Source organism: Tenrec ecaudatus, chromosome 12, assembly GCF_050624435.1.
Source record: "Tenrec ecaudatus isolate mTenEca1 chromosome 12, mTenEca1.hap1, whole genome shotgun sequence".
NCBI classification, from domain to species: Eukaryota; Metazoa; Chordata; class Mammalia; order Afrosoricida; family Tenrecidae; genus Tenrec; species Tenrec ecaudatus.
The window spans coordinates 51,428,165-51,449,736 of NC_134541.1; the positions used below are offsets into that span (position 1 = coordinate 51,428,165).

Below are 21,572 nucleotides of genomic sequence, written 5' to 3' on the forward strand. Positions count from 1 at the left end.
AACCCATTACTCATAGGTCTACTGGGTGGGAGGTTAGTGCCCAACTCCCAAGTGTTCAATGGTGAAATGTACATTTCTTGTAGAATCTGGGGGTGGTGAAGACAGGGGTTGAAACACTTTATGTTTTACATGTTTTAATATTTGGATACTTATATTAAGTTTGCTTCCCAACAGATATGAGGAAAGCACTATCCAGAGACACAGAGAAGAAATCTATCATACCATTACCTCATCCTGTGAGGCCTGAAGACATTGAATAACCATGGGCAGTGGTTCTTAGGCAGATGCTCCATCCACATAGTTTATGGAAAATACTTTTTATTGGATCCTTTCTCCATTAGGAGAAAACAATCATTTAGGTCTCAAGGACAGCAAGGAATATAAGGTTACTTTATATCTCATTGTTTCCAGTCAGCAATATTATACTTACCAAAGTTGTTCAAAGGAACCCTGGTGGCAGAATGGCTCTGTAAGATGGGCTGCTGCTAACTGCACAGTTGGCGGTTCAAACCTGTACATATTACAGCTTAGAACCCTGTACTGTGGGGCAGATGCACTGCCATATAGGGCCACTCTGAATTGGAATCAAATCAATGTAATAAATTGATCAAAAGGTAGCTGAGACAGGAGACATTCCACTATTTTGATCTGTAATACTCACTGTCAAGAGAAAAACTTGCTTAAATTTTCTTCTAAATACTATGTCTGAGAACCACGGCTGCTTATATTTTTATATTCAACTGTTGATTGAGGTTTTAAAAGCATAGATGAAATGTATAAATATAAGATGTATAGTAAAATATACTGTTTGACCCTACAACTGTTTACTGGAAGTTTGTGATACAAGTTATCTATGGTCCTGCAGATCAACATTTTGTTATTTGCTATTAGAAACTGCTTCTGTCAGTATTCTTGTCTCATGGAGGCTGAATCTCACAATATGGGTTTGTAAGTTCTCTTAAATTATTTTACACTTTAATGTGATTTTACTTAACCTGAGACAATCGTGGCCCACATATGGATGTTTCTTCTTAATTACTTGTTATTTTAGTTAGTCCCTGGTGTTTGTCAAGTCTCATAATACATTGTATACATGTTGCTTTTCTGTATGTAAAGATGCAGAGATTTTTTGAGGGAGGGCACCCAAATCCTTAAGAAAAGTCATGTAACGATTTTAAACTATCCGTCTATTTTCATGTGTAATTTCATCACCTATAATAATTGAAAATATCCAGTGAATGAAAGAGAAAACCCCACAAAGAATGATTTTTATATAAAAGCCTTTACTATTGAAAAGACTTGTTTTGGTAGAGTTGGGGTTGTCATTATGGGTGTGAATTCCATGATTCCCACTAAACTTTCCGCTTTATGCTTACACTTAGTTTCAAAAAAAAACATTCTATTGTTCTCCAGCAATTGAATAACTTTCCTTCATTCCTTTCACACTGGTGCTTATCAGAAACTTTTCATAATTTACATTGAGTACATGAAGTGATTGTTTTTCTTTATGCACACATATAACAGGATAATTGTAAAACGACTCCATGACAAGTTAGGATTTTGACCTGCTTTCATATCATCCCTTGACTTAGTCAAAGGATATTACCATGTGTACTAGAGTATAAGCCGACCTGAATATCAGCCGAGGTACCTAATTTGACCACAAAAACTGCATTAAAAATGTGCTGAAAAACTCTGCTCATACGAGTATATGTGGTAAATTCTTATTTAACTAACAAAACTAACATCGTAGCAGCAGACATTGTGTAGTGAGCACAGATCTACTTCTACCCTTAAGCACTGAATCTTAAAGTTATATTTTAACTAATTCTTCTTGGATGAGTACTCCATTTGCAGGTTTAAAATTGCTTCAGTTCTTTGTATGAAAAGCATTCTTGAAGCCACAGTGCTAAACAGCCTGGGCAACGAACAAAAAGAGAAATGTGCTTGAGAAATACAGGCCAACTAGAAGAAACAGGTACCAGTGTCAGTAAATTCAGACAAATATTTTTGGTTGAGAATGTGAGCGCAGGTATCAGCAAATATTAAATATTTGCTACTTTAATTATTTAACACACCTGTGCTTTTATACATACATATGCTTTGAAACAAGTTTAGTGTGACAAGTGTGATGAGTATATTTTCTCCTGTGGCACACACATTGGGAGTATCAGTAGGAACAATTCCTGTGTAAAATTGGAAGACAATATGGCAGAATTCCTAGAGATTCATAATATCACGTGGCATATCAAAGGTTCAGAAACCTAGCTATTAAAAGACTTGACTCGACTTCCTTATATCAGAATTCCTTACTTATTTAAACATGAGACATAATTTCTCACTGCATGTTATCCTTTTAAAAAAATTAGAGATCAGTTAAGCAATTGATTAAAACCTAACAATTTAAAACATTGTTTAAAAAGACCACTCCCCTCACCTAGGACGATTACAGCTGCCCTCTGCAGAGTAACACATGAGGCTGGGGAAATCCCGCACATCTGCTGCTGCAACGGAACTCACACCTACCCTCCAAGGCCCTTAAGCAGCTGGGGGAAGTCGTGCCTACCCTTTGGAGTGCTCCACTTGGTTGGGGGAGCCTCTGTCCATCCTCCATGGTCCCATCTGCTGTGGTGACTCAGGGCCTAAGGCAGCTCCAACAACTCTCCATCCATGCTGCTGCAGGAACCTCTGCCCCACCTATATGGTGATCTGATCGACTAGCACAATTCCCCCCACCATCCCTGGTGCTCTACACCAAAGCAGGCATACCCACCTGCCCTCTGTGGTACTCTAGTTCCAGCAGGCACCCCAGGCCACACCATGGCTTCCTCTGAGATCATCCAGTGCAGTGCCATCCTTGAGAATCCACAACCACCCAACCAGCATTCTGAGATAACCATCCAACTTGCCCTCCAAATAACAGAACACTGGTTGGCTAGGGAAAGAGTGAAACCACAGGAGGATAAAGCAATAGCTGATCCAACAGTGCAATTAGCTGCAGGCAACTCGAAGAAATTCCTGTAAGTCCGTCCCCCAAAGAGAGAGCCCACCCAGTGCTCTACAACTCTGGAGAATGGCACCAGGCTCCTCTAAAACAACACAATGCTAACAGCAATCAGCCCAACAACGAAAACGGGAGAAACAAAGGGCAATGTCTGCAGTCCTGAACCTAAGGACGCGCATAGAAGAACCACACATGGGTCTGCCACAGAAAAAAATCTTCAGGATGCTTCTTGGAGTCATACAGGATATGAGAGAAATAATACAGAAAAAGAATGAAGTGATAGAGGACACACACCAAAGGGAAATACAAGACTTAAGGGATGAGATAACAAAAGCCAGTAGCAAATTCAGACTTTGCCAACAGATTTGAGGAGACAGCGATCGCACCAGTGACCTAGATAACCAGGCAGATGTCAACAAGTGGGAAAGGCAGTGAAATAAGATAATCAGAGAAGCTGAAGAAAACCTGAGATCCATGTCTGATGCTATGAAGTGAACAACATTAGAATAATTGGACTACCTGAACAAAACACAATGAAGAAGTCAACAACAAAAACGGAATTCTTAAGAGGAAAACTTCCTCAGTTTAATGAATTAAAACCAGGCAACCATTCAGGAGGCCGAAAGAACACCAGCTAGACTGAATCCCAGGAAGTCACCAAGGCATATAACAGTTAAACTAACTTTGAGGAAAAGGAGAAAATCATGAGAGCAGCTAGAAACAACAAACAAGCAGTAACTAACCTATAAGGTACCCACATAAGAATGTGCTCAGACCTATCAGACATGAAGAAGAGAGAGAGTGGAGTAACATATTCCAAAAACGCAGGAAGGAAAATAATGCAAACTCAAGAATATTGTGTCCAGCCAAATTATCTGTCAGGACAGGTGGAGAAGAGTCTTCCCAGACAAAGAAATTCAAATACATTAAAAAACCCACCCCTACAAAGGATCCTTGTTGACCCAGTCTGGGCAGAAGGACAGCACTTAGAGAGCACAAATAAGAGACCACCACATAGCACAACCCCATCAAGAAGGCAACGAAGAAAACAGCCTCCAAGACAGCATTGGCTCAAGGGGGGAGAGAAGGCAAAAATGAAACACACTCATACACACGCTCAACACACTGATAAGAAAGGGAGGTAGGAAAACACCCAACCTAAGAGGTATAAGATGACATCACAGAATCCACAGATAGATGCAATAACCCTGAATCTCAATTGACTGAACTTGGGCATTAAAAGTCACAGGCTAGCAGACTGGCTTAGAAAACACATTCAATTCTATAGTACTATATAAGATTTCCAAAACTGGAAAAATTAGCATTTCGTTTTCCCACAAACTAAAAAACCCCTTCATATAAGAAAGTACCTGGGCATGAATAGCTAATGTAGTACCTAGCCAATGCCAGGTATATTTACTTTCTAATCTAAATTGAGCTGGCAAATTATCAGCCCCATTTCATGATTAAGAAACAGTGATGGTAAAATTACATATTACGAAGTGGCGGAGCTGGACACTAATCTTGTAAAGTGTGACTTTGAAAAGATGTAACCTCACAACTTCCAGAAGGACCCTAAAAAATGTTCTGAAATTAAAGTATGTGCAAAATGTTCCTTAATACATGACACAGACACACAGATAAGGAAAGCTTAGTATCAGGTAAGGAAACACATATGTTAAAAAAGTTCCTTTACTTAGAATTCCCCACCCGTAACTCTCAAGGCATTATGAGGGCATTAATTTTTTTTAAGTAGCTGTCAAAGAATCCAGCCAAGTTATTGCTGGTGAAATAAAACATAGGAACCATAAGCATTTCAAAGTATTAGTTATAGAAACACTGCATTTGTCAATAGGAAAAGTCAGGATTCACTCTCATCAATGTCCTTTTCTAAGTCTTGCTCAGCAGCCTCCTTTTCTTGTTGCTGTTTCTTCCAAAGTTTGGCCATAGCCAGGAGCTTGAGGTTAGGTTGGTTGGCAGCATCTTCTGGAAAGATGTAATCATAGTATTCTTCCCAGCCTGGATCAGACTATAGAAAGAAAATGATTAGAGGGTAGGCTAAGACGTAGCTAAGACAAACACGTTTTGGTTGCAATTTTCAGTGGGAAAACCAGAGTTCAAATCCAACCTTTCTCCATTCCACAGAATAACAAAGTTTACGGAAAAAATAACAACCCGAGTTGAGTGGGAATAAGTAGCTATTGGATTAGTATTTATAACTTACCAGGTGCTAAAAACCCCAACTGAAGAAATTCTAGATATATTAGCATACTTTCTCTTGCTGTTTAAGTGTCACTGAGTTGATTCTGACATATAGCAACACTACACAATGAAGCCTGCCCAGTCCTGTATCATCCTCACAATTGTTCTTGCGTGCTTGAGCCTGTTACTGCAGCCAAAGGGTTAATTCGTCTCGTTGAGGGCCTTCCTCTTTCACTGCTCCTGTACTTTACTGTCTCCAGGAATTAGTCTCTCCTGTCTACCTGTCTAAGATGACCTTTGGTCATCCTTGCTTTTAAGGACTTTGTTCATACTTTTTCCAAAACAGATTTGTCCTTTTAGCAGTCCTTGGTATTTTAAATATTTTCCAGCAGCACAATTCAAATGCAGATACTTCTTTAGTCTTCTTTATTGGATGTCCAATTCTCACATGCATACGAGGCAAGTAAAAATAACACTGCTTGGGTCAGGTATACTTTAATCCTGAAAGTAACACCCTGGCTTTTCAATACACTATCTAAAGAGGTCTTACCCAGACTTAACAATGCAACTCATCTTTTCGCCCCTGGAGCAATGTTTGACAACTTAGGCTTTCCCCCCCCTATTTATCATGTTACCTATTGATTCACTTTTGAGGATTTTGGTCTTCTTTACACTGAACTGTAATCCATACTGAAGACTGAAATCCTTGATCTTTTGCAAATGTTTTAAGTCTTCCTTTCAGTAAGCAAGGTTCTGTCAACTGTAGCTGCAACTCCAATCTTCATATAAGACACCTCTGATTATTTACACAATATTTAGATCGAATAAATACGATGAAAGGATACAACCGTGCTGTACATCCTTCTTGGTTTTAAACCACGCAGTATCCCTTGTTCTCTTTGCAAACGGTGTCTTGAGAGATGTACACGTATCACATGAGCTCAATGAAGTGTTCTGGAATTCCCATTCTTTTCAAGGCCGTCAATAGTTTGTTATGAACCACACATTTGAATGCCTTGGTATGGACAATAAATTAACACAAGTAAACATCTTTTTGGCATTCTGTTTTCAGACAAAATCCACCTGACAACAACAGTATTCCATGTTCCTCTTCTGAATCTGGCCCGAACCACTGTTGAATGATATTCAGTAAAATGTCATTGGCACAGGATATATATAATGTTCTATAGTTGGAGCATTCTGTTGGGTCACTTTTTGGAATGGGTACAAAGATGGATCTTTTCCAGTTTGCCATGTAGTTGCCTTTCAAATTTCCTGACATAAATGAACACGTGCTTTAAGAGCTTCGTCAGCTTGTTGCAACATTTCAATTGGTATTCCATCAATTCTTAGAGCATTGTTTGTGGCTAATTAAGTGCAACCTGACCTTCTGCCTTCAGCACTATTGGTTTTAGCTCATCTGGCACTTCCTGAAATGGTGCAGTATCAACTAGTTCTTTAAGGTAGTCACTGTACCCTTTCCATCTTCATTTGAAGCCCATAGAATCTGAATATTGCAACTCAAGCCTTCAACTTATTCTATAGTTCTTTCAGTGTAAGACATACTGATCATGTTCTCCCCCGCCCCCCAATCATTTCATTAAGGGCTCTTATAATGCTTACTACAATCCATACATCAATTGTACCAAGCATATATACATATGTTCCCATCACTATTTTCTAGACAGTTACTTTCTATTGAGCCCTTGATATCTTGGCTTTCTAATTTTAGGCCTATGCACATTTCATTATAATATTTGGCTGTCTTCTCAATCTGCCGACATTTGTTATTCAGCTTTGATTTAATAATTTCTTCTCTTTGCCCAATGCATCAAATCTGCCTTTTGAAATGTTCTTGAAATTCAGGTGGGAGATAAAAATGAAAGTTGTATTTTGGCTCTTGTGGATTTATTTTAGTTTTCTTCAGCATAATAAATCATATGATTTTCTAACTCAAAATGGCCAATAATAGTCCATATCAACTCATGCCTAGGTTGTCTACCTTTATGACAACTTCCAATTTTCTTAGATTCATATCACCACCTCCAACACTTACTTCACTTCCCAAGCATTGCACTCACTTAGGCCCCACCTTATTCCAGGTGCCTCATTACTTGCTTAATTTACAACAGCCACTGATTGATCTGCTTGTCTCCAGATAAGCCAGAGTCTGCCTGTAGGATAGGCCAGGATGTGAAAGAGATGATGTGTCATGCCATGTGTAAAATATTTCCATGATTTCCATAAAACTGGCCTACAAAGCTTTCTATTAATTGGCATCTAGCTAAAAGTTTGGTTTCATTTTACACTCCAGCTTCCTGCTTAAGGATAGGGATTCTGGAATAAGGATACTATATAGCGAATAAATCACCACAAATAGTGTTTGCCAAGCCTCTCCCACTGGCCACTGCCTCTCCCTGCCTTAAGATTGTACACAGTGCCACTGAAAGTACAATATCCAGGCCATGGGTTTCTTCACTTGCCCTGAAAGGAATAGTTGTAGGAGCGTGTTAGTTCTTACCCCATCATCAGGCTGCACCTTTCTTCTCTTCTTGACTTTCTCGGGCATGAGTTTGTCCACTCTCTCCTTATCAGAGATGGTGCCAAATTCAGCTTCAAAACGCTGCCAAGATTCTAACAACATAAGCCTCTCTTCCTTCTCTTCACAGTTTCGCATGGTTTTGTTCGCCTCTTCATAAATCTGTCTGCATTTAGCTAAACTTCCTTCTTCCCCCGAAGACAACTCAAACTGAGCAAAACTGGTCCATACCTTGAAAAAACGTGTTACAGAACCAAATTAGCCATTCACCCAGAAATTATAAGGCTAATTTCTCACTAATGACATTTGAACACTACTGTGGTATCATAACGTATTCCGTAAAACACACCATATACACTGTTATTTAGGTATCCAAAGTAGTCTTAATGTTTAACCCCCACCCCCACCCCAATCCTGATATTCAACTTCTTTATAAGAGATGTAAACACTGATTTGGTGTAATCTTAACATTCCAAAGTCCTCTCCAAAGTCACAGGTTCTCGTAGGTTTAAAATAATGTTTTAAGTGAATTAAAAACAAAATCAAACAAGATATAGAAACACACTATTTTCTTCATTTGAAACCTGATGATTGTAGCAAAAAGCCTACAAAGCAAGGAATACCTTGACATGTTGGGTTCGTTGAAGTAATCGTCGGTAAAGATTCCGTGTTCTTTCACTTTCTTCCTGCTCAATTTCAAAATCAATATATGATTTCCAAAGCACCTAAGAAGGGTAACATAATATGTCAATCTTGACATTTAGAAAACTAGGGGACCCTATCCAAAGAACATCTTGCCTAACAATTTAAATAGAAGACTTATCAAGTTTTAAAAATAATGCTTTGTGCTTCAGTGAAGGTTTGCCCAGTGGGACAGGTTCTTATCCCACAAGTTGTAAACAAATTGCTTAGCGATACTGGCTACGCTCTAAAACTGTGTGAACATTCTCATCGTTTCCATTATAGCTCTGTTTTCATTGGTCTAGGTTCCCTGGTCCTTTCGCTTCCTATTGCTAGAGTAACTGTTGATAGTTTAGTCTCACAGAGATTATCATTTAAAGGACAGGAGTCTACAACATTTATTGTACAATTAAAGAACAGATAGCAGGTGGATGAAATAAAAAGTACCAGTATTTACAGATTAGATGAATCTTCATTAGGACCCAGGTCTTGCGTTCATTTTGAGATTTTCATTTAATCTTTCAAGTGCTTACTTAACAAGAAGAGTTGAAAAAGTTGTGGGAAGGCTCCCAGGTACTTTTTCTTTTATTTTTTTAAACATTTTATTAGGGACTCATACAACTCTGATCACAATCCATACATATATCAATTGTGTAAAACACATCTGTACATTCTTTGCCCTCATCAATTTCAAAGCATTTGCTCTCCACTTAAGCCCTTTGCATCAAGTCCTCTTTTCCCCCTCCCTCCCCGCTCCCCTTCCCTCATGAGCCCTTGATAATTTATAAATTATTATTTTGTCATATCTTACCCTGTCCGACATCTCCCTTCACCCCCTTTTCTGTTGTCCGTCCCCCAGGCAGGAGGTCACATGTAGCTCCTTGTAATCGGTTCCCTTTCCAACCCACTCACCCTCTACCCTCCCAGTATCACCACTTACACCCCTGGTCCTGAAGGGATCATCCGCCCTGGATTCCCTATGCCTCCAACTCCTATCTGTACCAGTGTACATCCTCTGCTCTATCCAGACTGTACTTTTTTCTTATTACCACATTCAACAGAACTTTGAAGGGCACAGGCCTGGATTAGGTAGTCTGTTCTGCAATCACTTTGCTAGAAATTCCCTATTTTTTTCAGTTAACTCAACATGCATTCACTGAACAGCTGCCCACCCGCTAGTTACTGTCCTGACAGTAAGGCAGCCTTTGAAGCAGGCTGTCTAGTGGATGAACTGATGGTGCCAGTGATGCCTACAAAGCCTGCCCTAACATGTTCAGGAGGATCCAAACCATTTTGCAGTCATATTAGTGCAAGGTTAGCAAAATGGCTGCGCTGAATTTTTTGTTTCTTGAGAAATTCCATTTTCCCCATGATTTTTAAAAAAGTTCTATTATACCAATGGGATGTTTCCAGGTATCGTGACTGGCCAGCGTTTCCAAGAGGGCAGCTCCTGTAACATTCTGGCTTGTCAGAGCCCCTTTAATTGGTCTACCAAAGCAAGACTATGCTGAATCTCACCCTCACTCTCCCTTGTCTGGATGGGGCTGCTTTGCCTTCTCTCCCCATTTCTTTTAGCCAGCCCTGTTTGAAAATTAGAGGTAAGAAGCCAATCACCCTTCATACCCCAAATTATCTTGTGTATCAAACTGGGAAATTACTGCTTTCTAATGATAAGGCTATTAGTATTCCTTTTCACCCACACTATCCTAAAACCCCAAAAGTCCTATTTTTAATAAGTGGAAAAGAACGGAAGTTAATTGGTCTTTATATTCTAACATACATACAGTTAGCTGACCATCAACGTACTATGAGAGAAGCGTCTAAAACAAAGTTATGTTTGGCTTTAGACCCTCACCTCTGGCATGTCCAGGCGAGGCTGGCTGATGGCCAACTCATAGATGGCGCGGGCTCGCTCAATGTCACCAAGGATTGTTTCTAATTCTGCAAATTTAATCCAAGAGGTACAATTTTCGGGTCCAAACTCAAGAAATTTTTCATAAAGCTTCCGGCATCTGTCAAATTCTCGAAGCTGTAACTCCAATTCTATGTAGCCTTTGAATAGTTTGTTCTTTGGACATTTGCCTATGGAAGTTCCCTGGAAAACAAGATGATCAAACCACTGTGATGCATCAATGAATTCAACTTATGCAGAGACAGTGTTGACGTGCCCAACAGACTGGCTGTTGCTGACGAAGTCCTGTCCACCCTGTTCACGCTGGTTCTGAACAAAGGGTCAAAAAACTCTCAATTGACTCAGTTGGCAAGAGGGCCTGTGTTCACTGGTATCTGCTTAGCAAGAAGTAGGATTTCAGAAGAGTTTTTGGAAAATATGTTGGTTTCTACTTGAAGTTTCACAGGACCTCGTAAGGAAAATGTCAGATGTCTAAACTTCTTATAAATAAAATGGTAAGTGAAGGAAACCTGCATGCTACAACTGTCGTGTGCTGTTGAGTCAATTATGACTCACAGTGACCCGAAGAGCAGAGCAGAACTGCTCTACAGGGTCTCCTAGGATGTAATCTTTAAAGCTGTCATCAGTTTGTTAGGTCTTTTCTCCCGTGGCAGCTGCTCTCTCAGCAACTGAGCACTTAACTATCACACCAACAAGGCTGAGGTGCAAGTAGCTATAAGATTCCAACACAGCACTTGTTCCTATTAAAGGGATTTTAGAGCAGCTGTTGAGATGTATTTTAAAGGTGTATTTAAGACAATTTTTCAAAAAATTTTGTAACTAATTTCAGTCTAAAGACCTGACAACTGGTAGTGATGGAAGTTTCTTATGTTGAAGCAGAATATTCATTTGCTCTAGCAAACAAAAATAACTTTGAATCATTATCATCTACTCTTTCCAAAGGTTGTGTTTTCTTTTACTTTCATTAGATTTTACTGTAAGCTTAATTTACTCCTTGGTCATAAGTTTTTGCTTCTTCAGTTTCTTTTGTGCAACTTCCCAGTTTAGGAACAATTTGTTCCTTTCAGTAGGGATCATATTAAAGTGCTAGAGGGAGCTCATGTGTGGGTTTATCAGGCCATGAGCTCTCTAAGTAGAGTGTTTCTTGGGGACCCTGTTCACTGGATGTGCTCAATAAGCAGAGAATCCACATTTAGCCCCCTTTAAGCTCAGCATTCCTCTGTATTTTTAAGCATGTGCAATACAGTGCAGCACTCTTTGGTCCAATGACCTGTGTCCAACCCCAATGTGTGGCCTGGGCACACCTACCTACCAGCTCGTGTCCCCTGACTGGATACGCACAGTTTGCCTGAATTTTAAAATGATACCTCTTTTGCCCCACTTGAGTGACCAATTAAGATGTCAGTCCAATTACCAAAGTAAAAAGGTGCGAAGGCTATGCATTTCCTAACGGGTTCTGGGTTATAAAGGCCTAACATTTCAGTCGCTTTTAAAATAGGAACTGTATAACTTGTTGGCCCTAAGATTTTAAATTCCTTCTCAAAGAACTTAATGATGTATCTTTCTGATCCTTTCTTTACTTACCAATGCGCTTCGGGCAAATGGTAAATTTTTCTGTCTTATTTCAAATTGTGCATACATCACCCACATTTTGGCAAATGTGAACTAGAAGACAAAAGCAGTAAAAAACAAACAACTTTAACAGACTCATGTAAATCCAATTGAATTAAAGTACTTAACTAAAGGTTGCTAGCTATCAGTTTTCCTTAAAGCTTCAGAGGTAGAAAAGATTAGCACTATATTGCACAAGGTTAAAACAATGCAGGCTGACAGTCCTGTGTCCACATGCCCACTACTACTAAACTGCTCGCTACTTGTCCCCCCACACACGGTGTGCTCTGCACGTGTGTCTTCCTCCTATGGTGTCAATTACTCAATCACATGTAATTTGTCCTGTTCATTTTCCAATTAGCATGTTGTCTTTTCAACTGGACTCTTGAGATATTTGCAGAGGAAAACTGCCTATCTTAAGAAAAAAAATTCAAGTAATTTATTTCTTTTCTTATTAATAAGGGACACAGGAAGAACACAATGATTCAACAATGGATCACATCTTGCTACTTACCTTTTCTTTTTTTCAATGCCTAAGCCAAGGAAATATTTAATAAAAATCATTTCGTGAATGATTTAACAAGCAACAAAAGCATGATTTTGGCCAGGCTAGAGGTAACTTTTTGGAACCTACCTACCTTTTTGTGAGGAATTAGTTCCAAAGAGGCTTTATATACTTGTCTTGTTCTCTCAGGATCCTAAGACAGGATGAGAAAACTTCATGAAATATTCAAGTCTACCACAAGTGCTTATTTTAGAAGTTACTAAATCTACTGATAAAAAATACACCCTCAACTGTGAATATGCTTTCACAAGTTGCTGTTTGCATGGTGTACTTTCATTTACGATGAAAACGTAAGAATTACCAAAAACAGTCATCAAACTGAGAGCTCTTTCGTAAAAAAGGCTTTTGACTGATAGCCGAAAGAGATTTTATATTCTCAGGTTAATAGCACAAAATTAATCCCTGTCTGTTAATCTATACACAGCCAATGGTACTTGATCTTTCTTAGAAGAATGTACAATCTGGCCATGAGCCCTCCTTAGGAGAAAACCTAAGGAACTACATATAATTAAACTGAAACAATGGGCTTCAACCTAACAATTCGGAAGATAGTGCAGAACTGGACAGTATTTTATGGCACCTAACAAATAAATTTGGGGACCTAATTCCAGTAAGTCTGGAAACCTACGGTATGTTCGAGGTTCAAAACGTTCTCTGCTGGCATTTAGGACATTTAGCCTATAACACAGGATGCAGTTTAGTTGGATCTGCTTTGGCATCTCCCAAGTATCACTGCAGTAGCTTCCGCAACCCACCCTCCCTCGAGAGTGTTGTCACTCACTTTAGGAAACACAGCTGCTACCAACTGCGGCGGGAACGCAGAACTATGTGATTGGACAGCGGCCTACCAATATTTAAAACGCAATTCTTTTGCCTTAAGGATTGTAAGCATTAGTTATTACCCACAGCAGGTGAGCTGTGAGTACTGGGAGAGAAAGTCTTTAGCAGTGGAATTTCCCCCCATTTTTACCTTTGCCTCCAACTCTTCATAGAGTGCATAATTGATCCAAAGGTAGATATAGCGCTTCCAGTGCCTCTTCTCCTGAATTGGCGGTACGTTGGCAATGGCTCTTTCATAGACTTCTCGTACAGTATCTGCTTCTGCATCACTTTCCACCAAGCGTAAATAATCAAACCATGCGTCATAATTATGTGGATTAGCCTAGAAAGAAAACTAGCTTAACACATAAGAACAAGACCAAAAGCTAACTTTGCTAAACTACACGAGTCCAACGGAGGCATTTGATTGACTTTCGACATTAGAGCAACCTTTCTAGATGTCACAAGATCCTACTTTTAATATGCCATTCCTGAGATTTTATAACAACAAAGAATAACTGTAGGATATAAATGATTAGCCAGGTGTCCCATAGCAAGACCCCTTTCATTTGCAGCCACCATTCCCAAACTAACTACTCAATAATTAGGTGTCTATTCTTACAAAGATATTTGTACATTTACAAAAGTGCACACATTTAAAATTACAATGAAACATATCATGCTTACAATTGTGAAACCTATATTTTAAATTAAGTCATTTTCTTGAACCCATCTTGCTGACCTAACCCCTGTATAAGAATTAGTTCAGTGTGTGGAGACTTCAGACAGCATCATCTTTCTTCTGTGGAGCAGCTGGTGGGTATGAACCATTGGCCCTTGCAATTAGCAACCCAACATTCAAACCACAATGCCATCAGCAAGTTTTAAAAAATCCTAAATGCATCTATCTTAGAATGTGAATCAAAGCAGCACAGTGCTGATAAGGAGCTGAGAACAGAATCAGATCTCTGTTTTTCACTCAGTTAAGGTAAAAAGATGATGAGAAAATAGATTTCTTTGTATTAACCTCTGACTCTGCTGTCAAAAATTTGCCCAAATGGACTCTATATTTATTTTGCTAGTGTATTGCAGGTTCACAGCATTTTCAAAATATATCAATAACTGCTAATTTATTGCTGACGCACATTATCAACTGCATAAACATTGATAGCCCTAACATACTAGTCATTTTACTGTAGTGAGTACTAGTTAACATAGCTTAGTTATCACTGAATAATATTCTATACCAGCACGCACCTTTACTTCTTCTTCATATTGGAATCTTCGTTTGCTCACGATGATATCTTCGATACCCCGTCTATCACCAAACTTCTTCTCAAAGATGGTGTAATTTTTAAAGAGTTCTTGGGCCTCTTGTTTTGAAATTCTGTCCAGGGCATATTTGTAGATCACTCGTACCCTTTCAAACTGAAAATTGGATGATTACTTTCTAAAAAAATATTCTAATTGTAGCCACAACTTGGCAACTAGGACCAACAACTAAAAAGAAACCCATTACCATCAAATCGATTTTGATTCACAGTGATCCTATGAGGACAGAGTAGAACTGTCCCACAGGATTTCCAAAGATCAAGTTGGTATCTTTGAGGCAATCTGTGGTTTGTATTTAAAGACGTTTTTCTCTGAGGATAAGTAAAACAGAATGGAAACAAATGCATCAGTCACAAGAAGTGATCCTTTCTAAGTTGTTTTGCAAGGCAATGGAGCTGCATATACAGGGTACTCACTTCTTTCTGATTTTCTTCAAATTTGGCAAAGGCAACATAGAGATGCTCATCCATATGCTCGTCTCCAAAGAACTCAACAGCTCTCTCATAGACTTTCCGAGCATGGGCAAAATAACCATGCTTTTCTTCAAAGCGAGCATACTTGATCCAGTTCTTAACATCAGGGTGGACAAGGACAAGTACAGAGGAATTAAGGAAACACAACAATACCGGGACAGGTGCCTTAAAATAAAACAAGCCAAACCAGACTAAGAAGCAAACAATATTAAAACAAAAATTTCAGTAATACAAATCACGGCTGTAGGAGACACATTAAACCCCAAATATGAAGAACTACTAAACTATGATCTCTGAGGTCAAGGACTGTGCTTCACTCCTCTCTATCTTCCTCCAGTGCGTACTCAATAGCTCAGTAGTGAGTGTGAACACGAGCTTAGAGCCAACGAAAAATCACCAGTCGTGTGATCTGGGCATGATAAAACAGAGTTGGATAGTTTAAGTGACAAATACTACCAGCCTCAGTGCATTACTGCTTACTTTAAGGCAAAACAAACAAACAAACAAACCCAAAACCAAAGTTCTTAGCACAGCTTCTTGTCTAAAGATTATGCTCAGTAAACAATACCAATCAATTATATGCTCAAGTAAAGGGGACGCCTTTTACTCCCATACACAGTTTTAGTCCTGGGAACCCGCAGGGGGAGTTCCACTCTGGTCTACAGGGTCACTCTGCGTTGGAGTCGACTCGATGGCAGTAACTATTCCACACTCAATAATACTAGTACTTGAAATAAGAAAGAAAAAAATACATGTCACCAAAAAAAGTTTAACTAAAGACAAGAAAAAACTCTTAATTGCCATTTTATTTGTCAAAAGATCTACTTTTAATCTAATGTCCTTGAGGACTAATTTCAAGTAGTCATACTTTCAGATAACAGAGATTAAAAGTATATGTTTTGAATTTACTCTACAGATCCTATCTTTATCACTACCTAGTACAGTGGTTCTCAACCTTCCTCATGCCATGACCCTTTAACACAGTTCCTCATGTTGTGGTGACCTCCGCAACCATAAAATTATTTTCACCTCTACTTCATAACTGTAATTTACCTACTGTTATGAATTGGGCGACCCCTGTGAAAGGGTCGTTTGACCCCCAAAGAGGTCGTGACCCACAGGTTGAGAACCACTGACCTAGTACATCTTGGGCAAGATACGCAATATTAAGTTCCATGATTTCCTTATCTGTAGAATGGAGTAATCCTACATCACAACATCACAAGGTTTTTATGAAGATTAAATGACTGTATTATCTGTCAAATGCTTTAATGCCAGACACAGAGCAAGTGCTACAAGAGCTTATGGTCTCGGAGAGTGGTGGGTGAGTGGGTTGGAAAGGGGGAACTGATTACAAGGATCCACATGTGACCTCCTCCCTGGGAGAGGGATGGCAGAGAAGGGGGGGGGGAGACTCCAGATAGAGCAAGATATGACAAAATATGTATAAATTACCAAGGGCACATGAGGGAGAGGGGAGGGAGAGGAAAAAAAAGAGGACCTGATGCAAAGGGCTTAAGCGGAGAGCAAATACTTTGAGAATGATTGGGGCAGGGAATGTGCGGATATGCTTTATACAATTGATGTATGTATATGTATGGATTGTGGTAAGAGTTGTATGAGCCCCTAATAAAATGTAAAAAAAGAAGAGAAAAAAATAGAAAATGATTAGGGAAAAGAATGTACAGATGTGCTTTATAAAATTGATGTATGTATATGTATGGATTGTGATAAGAGTTGTATGAGTCCCTAATAAAAAGTTAAAAGAAAAAAGAGCTTATGGTAAACCAGTAATATTAAAGGAAGCAGAAATAACTAAAGGAACCCTGGTAGTGCAGTAGGCTAAACACTGAGCTGGGTTAGGCACAGGGTCAGCATTCAAAGTGACCACCAGCTGACAGTAAGCTGTCCACTGCTACAGAGATTTGTAGCCTTGGAATCCGAAGGAGCCGTTCTACCCTGTCCTGGAAAGTTGCTAGGAATCAAAATCGATTCAATGGGAGGGGAGAGGTAATTAAACTCAAAATTAACTGCCACGGAGTCAATTTTGCCTCTCAGTGACACTATATGACAGGGTAGAAATGACCGTGAGTTTCTCAGACAGTAAATTTTTACTATAAAGCCTCAACTTTCTTCTGTGGAGTCCATAGTGGGCTTGAACTGTTGGCCTTGTGGTTAGCAGCCCATTGGGTAACCTACTATGCTACCAGTGCTTCTTGGAGTGCTAATTAAGATATGAAAATTACTTAATCCTTCAGTCCCTAAAAGTGCTGTCCCATGTACCATTTAAACTTCACAATTAGAGCATGGCAAATATTTTAAATCTTGCTTAAATTGTTTAATCTCTAAATATGAGCAAACTTACAGTGAAATGATTTGCTGTGGCCATACCTTCAGCAAGCAGCAAAGCTTTGATTACAACTTCGCGATCATGCAGGTAACTAATATTACCCAGGATCTTAGCTTATTATTTTCTACACAGAACCACACAAATAGATCCAAAGCCTCACTGGAAAAGACTTAAGCACCCCAAATAAAGCCATCAACATTTCAGTGTGAACAATCTATGCCCACGGGAAACTAAGCAGATCAACCTTGCATTCTAGACTTCAGAATTAATGAATCTTGAATTCAGTATTAATGACATTGTTGTCTGATCATTAATGATAATATCTAAGGGGAACAGCAACCTTGTCTAAAGGATATATCTTTCATATATGGAGCGGGCTCGATCTACTTCTTTGTACCTAAGCTCGAAGTTGATGTAAGAGTGCCAGGCCTGCTCCTCAGGCTGCCACTCCATCCAACGCTCAAACACTTGCCGGGCACCAGCAACATTTCCCAACATCTCCTCCATGTAGGTGTACTTGTACCTGTAACGAAATTATTTGAAGGTAGTTGTTAGATGAATTGTGTGTGTGTGTGTGTAGAGGGGGGGGGTTGGGAGCTAAAGATTTTGATAATTTCTAATTCTTCCTTTGTTAAATGTGGAGATGATTTAAATCGTTGTCCTCAAGTTAAATCAAACAATTTTTTTAAGTTTAATCAACTTAATTTCTAAAAATGCCTACTTTTTATATCGACATATAAGTTATACTGACACATAGTTCACATACAATTCAATGATATGAATATATTACAGAGCTGTGCAACATTACCACAATCAATTTTACAAGCAGGGTTTCTTATAGCAAGATATAAATTTGAAAATAGAAGAATTCAAAATATTTTTCCCTTTAACAATTGCTTGTTTGACAAGTTTCTTATGTATAAAAGATTACAATCAAAGTTTTAGTTCTGATTACATAATTAATAAGCACTGATCATGACTTAGGTTACAAGACATTAGAAAGTATTTTTAGTATGTTTAAAGAAAAAGCAGACTGTAAACTTCAATGTACACAATTAACTAAAAGTCCCACAAGGATAGGCAATCTGTCTAGGCTACAAAATCGGTTCTGTATTACATCAGAAACTCACCAAAACTGGTTGACTCGTGGGAGAGTTGTTATGGCCCGGTCCCAGATATTTCGGGCATGATTGACCTGGCGATTCTTCATTTCCATTTCTGCATATTTCAGCCAAAGTGTAATATTTCGGTAGTCTACATCTAAGGCGCGCTCGTATATGGACCGAGCCCTTTGGAAGCAAGATTTGAAGGACATCAAAAGAACGCACAAAACACATAGGGCAGTAAGTCCAAACTTTCTGTTTGTAATCTACAGTTTTCACAGGTGTTTCGAGAAAGGCTCTTGATGTAGAAAGGTAAAAAGATGAGGCTAGTTCTCAAGGGCCTTGCAAAGTCTTATTAAAGATAAAACATGTAATTATAATGTAGTGATAAATGTACACACGAAAGCAGAGCAGAAGAGAAGTTGTCTTAAGGAAAAGAATAAGTAGTAGGTAATTTCAGAATTGAGAACTTGAATGAGTTTATGTTTACCAAGAGAATGGCATGTTCAGGGCTATGTTTGGAGAATGAGGTGAGGCTGGACAATAAGGTCAATTAATAACATCACATTCAGGTTTTATTTATTCTGTTGGCTGCTGCATTTCAGTAGGACACTTAAAAAATCCTCAATGTATAATGCAGATGAAAGTGGGTTTCTCTGGTTGCAGAGGGGATGGTGGTGGTAACACCACCCGCCTATATGGGACCTTTTCTGCTGCCTCCCCTGGTCTACCCTCCTCCACAGTGCCCATGAAGACTACCTGAGAACCTAATGAGTGTATGGAACAAAAATTTAGAATTACTTCCAGGGGTACAATCTTTACTTGTACGGCAATGTTTTCTAATTTTTTATAATTGTTACTGTATGACATATTCAGATACAAAAATTACTCTCAGCAATTTTACCTCTGAATCTCCTTTAGACTTTCTTCCCATTGTGCATACTTTATCCAGTTACTAATAACAGTTCTGTTTTTCCTTATGTTATCTTCAAAAGTCTAGAACAATGCAAACAGGGTCAAACAGAAGCAAACAACCAAAAGTGATATCACCCTTTGCTTATTAATTTGATATTGAGAAGTCATCCTTCTGTTCTTATTTAAAAGAAATGACATTCTGGAATCCGTTAAGAATAAGTAACACATGAAAGAGAACCAGAATCCCTGGAGTTTCTTTAAAGACTTACACATCAACAAAGAGTAAAACATACATAAAATTGGCATAATTTTCTCCCATTGCCTCAGCCAACAAGGCAATAGAAACTATATTTGTTCCTAATAAGAAAATGTTTTTGACTAGTGCCTTCAAGTTGTTTCTGTAATGTCTCAGAATTTCAAGCATAACTTACCCACCAAAAACAGTTAATCAGAACACAGAGCAGTTAAAGGTAACCCCACGCTTTTGGTTGAGAAAGATCAGATCTCAAAGCCTGTTCAGAGCTTCCCATGTCTTAACTGGTAACACTGAATGCAGCACAGATAAGTATAAACGCAGTCTTAGCAAGACACTCTTATTCTTCCAGCTAACTTCAATTTAGCACAAAAATTACCTCAATAATGGCTTTTTCTGTGTACTTTAAAACAGGTAAGAACGCATACTTCTAGCATTCCACAAAGTGCAATTGTCTGGTAACCCAAATTAGTTGATGTGGCTAGAAATCTTAACCTCTTCTTACCTTACAGAATTTCTAACCAATGAGGAACCTTCTACCCTCTGACTTATAGCTTCCTAACAACATTAACAGACTGACAGATCGCACCTACCGACCTTTCTTTTCCTTAGTTTGTAGTCATTCAACTCTTCTTCATCGGTGATCTTCTGCTGGGGTGGCGGGGGGAGGAGCTCAAGTTCTCGTTCCTTAGCCTCCCGTAGCAGTTGCTCAGCAGTTATCTGTACCTCAGCCGGGGCTTTGTTTTTCACCTTTTGAGACAAAAGACATTTCTGTATTTGGCAGATACTCAAGGTTTAAAACACGCACCAACACGGTTGAGTCTGTGACCTTCACGAGATGACGAGAGAAACTGTTCGCAGGACGTGTTCCTATTTCTCTGTGAGGAGGCCGAGTGTCCGGGTGGGCATCTATGTGGGGAAGGATCATGCCCTCGCTCGGCAAAACCCTCTCTCCAAACGAGAGCCATGCGCCGTGCACCGTGCTCGGCGGGACAAGGGCCTGCCCGCCGCGAGGGTCCGCCTTACCTTTTTGTCCCAGACAAACCCCAAACCCAGACGCCATGCCATCGAGTCGGTTCATACGCATGGTGATGCTCCGGGGCAGGGCAGAACGCCGCCGCACGCTTGGGCGACAACGGGAGCAGACAGCCTGTCTCTCTCCCGCCGAGCTGCCGGTGGTTTCGAGCGGGTGGCCACTAGCGTCAAACAACTGGGTCTCTAGGGGCCTCGTCCAGCGCTAAGGACACCAGAGGCTTCGCTGGCGAGAAGCACCGTGCCCCCGCCCCCACCCGCCAGCCCTCCCCGAGGCCGCTGGGGAGCGGCGCTTACTTTGGCTACTTTGGGAATTCGCTGCTTTCCCGCCGCGGTGGAGGCCGCCATGTTTGCGAGAAGGGGCCTCCGGCGACCCCCGAATTTCAAAAGTTGGCTTGAAGAGCGCTCCCCAACTCCTGAAAGCTTTCCGGCAACAAGCAAGCGCCAGACCGGAAGCAGAACTAGCTGGGTTGACCTTTGGCGCTTCCTACGCGACGTGACGTGGGAAACGTCGTTTCCGTGGTAACCGTGTGCGTCCTTTCGGCTGCTGGTAACCGTGTGTGTCCTTTCGAGCGCCTGGTCAAGCTGCTGGTGAAGTCGGTACCGCGGCTTGATAGACACGTGGGTACTGGGTCCAGGGCATGACGGGCTTGTCCTCCTCAGGTCAGACCCCGGGACTGAGGTGACCGTGGATTTGCCAGGCGCCCCTGACAGCTTCGATTCGAACAGCCTAGCGGGCGGGGAAAGACGGGCAGGCGGAATCTCTCTCCCACCATGTCAA

General features: G+C 40.0%; 2 protein-coding genes and 1 non-coding gene across 3 annotated transcripts in view; 1 reads left to right on the forward strand and 2 right to left on the reverse strand.

The window, feature by feature from the left end:
- NAA20 (N-alpha-acetyltransferase 20, NatB catalytic subunit) overlaps positions 1-1,693 on the forward strand; it is an 18,038-nt gene extending 16,345 nt beyond the window's left edge. Inside the window, exon 6 of the mRNA XM_075564041.1 lies at positions 175-1,693. Within this exon, the coding sequence (XP_075420156.1) occupies positions 175-260 (86 nt within the window). The 3' untranslated portion in view covers positions 261-1,693. The remainder of the gene's footprint in view (positions 1-174) is intronic.
- On the reverse strand, positions 1,495-21,249 carry CRNKL1 (crooked neck pre-mRNA splicing factor 1). The gene is made up of 14 exons (XM_075564040.1): positions 21,089-21,249; positions 20,357-20,509; positions 19,496-19,587; positions 18,619-18,777; positions 17,845-18,011; positions 15,082-15,260; positions 14,591-14,761; positions 13,485-13,676; positions 12,588-12,647; positions 11,923-12,003; positions 10,282-10,521; positions 8,369-8,470; positions 7,728-7,976; positions 1,495-5,033 (listed from the first exon to the last, which is right to left on the reverse strand). The coding sequence occupies exons 1-14, from the start codon at positions 21,137-21,139 to the stop codon at positions 4,866-4,868; spliced, it is 2,064 nt and encodes a 687-aa protein (XP_075420155.1). The 5' UTR covers positions 21,140-21,249; the 3' UTR covers positions 1,495-4,865.
- LOC142423684 (small nucleolar RNA SNORA27) lies at positions 11,653-11,770 on the reverse strand. Its single transcript, XR_012779288.1, has one exon. It is a non-coding gene; the product is annotated as a small nucleolar RNA SNORA27 (small nucleolar RNA).
- Positions 21,250-21,572: the final 323 nt, after the last annotated feature.

What these genes read in the sequence shown, in the direction of transcription:
- CRNKL1 (XM_075564040.1), bottom strand. Translation starts at nt 21,139, where the DNA reads ATGGCGGCCTCCACCGCGGCGGGAAAGCAGCGAATTCCCAAAGTAGCC. An exon ending in TTGAAGAAAATCAGAAAGAA is followed by an intron (nt 14,762 to 15,081) that starts GTGAGTACCCTG and finishes TCCAATTTTCAG; the next exon opens with TTTGAAAGGGTACGAGTGAT. An exon ending in AACGAACCCAACATGTCAAG is followed by an intron (nt 7,977 to 8,368) that starts GTATTCCTTGCT and finishes CGTTTTTTCAAG; the next exon opens with GTATGGACCAGTTTTGCTCA.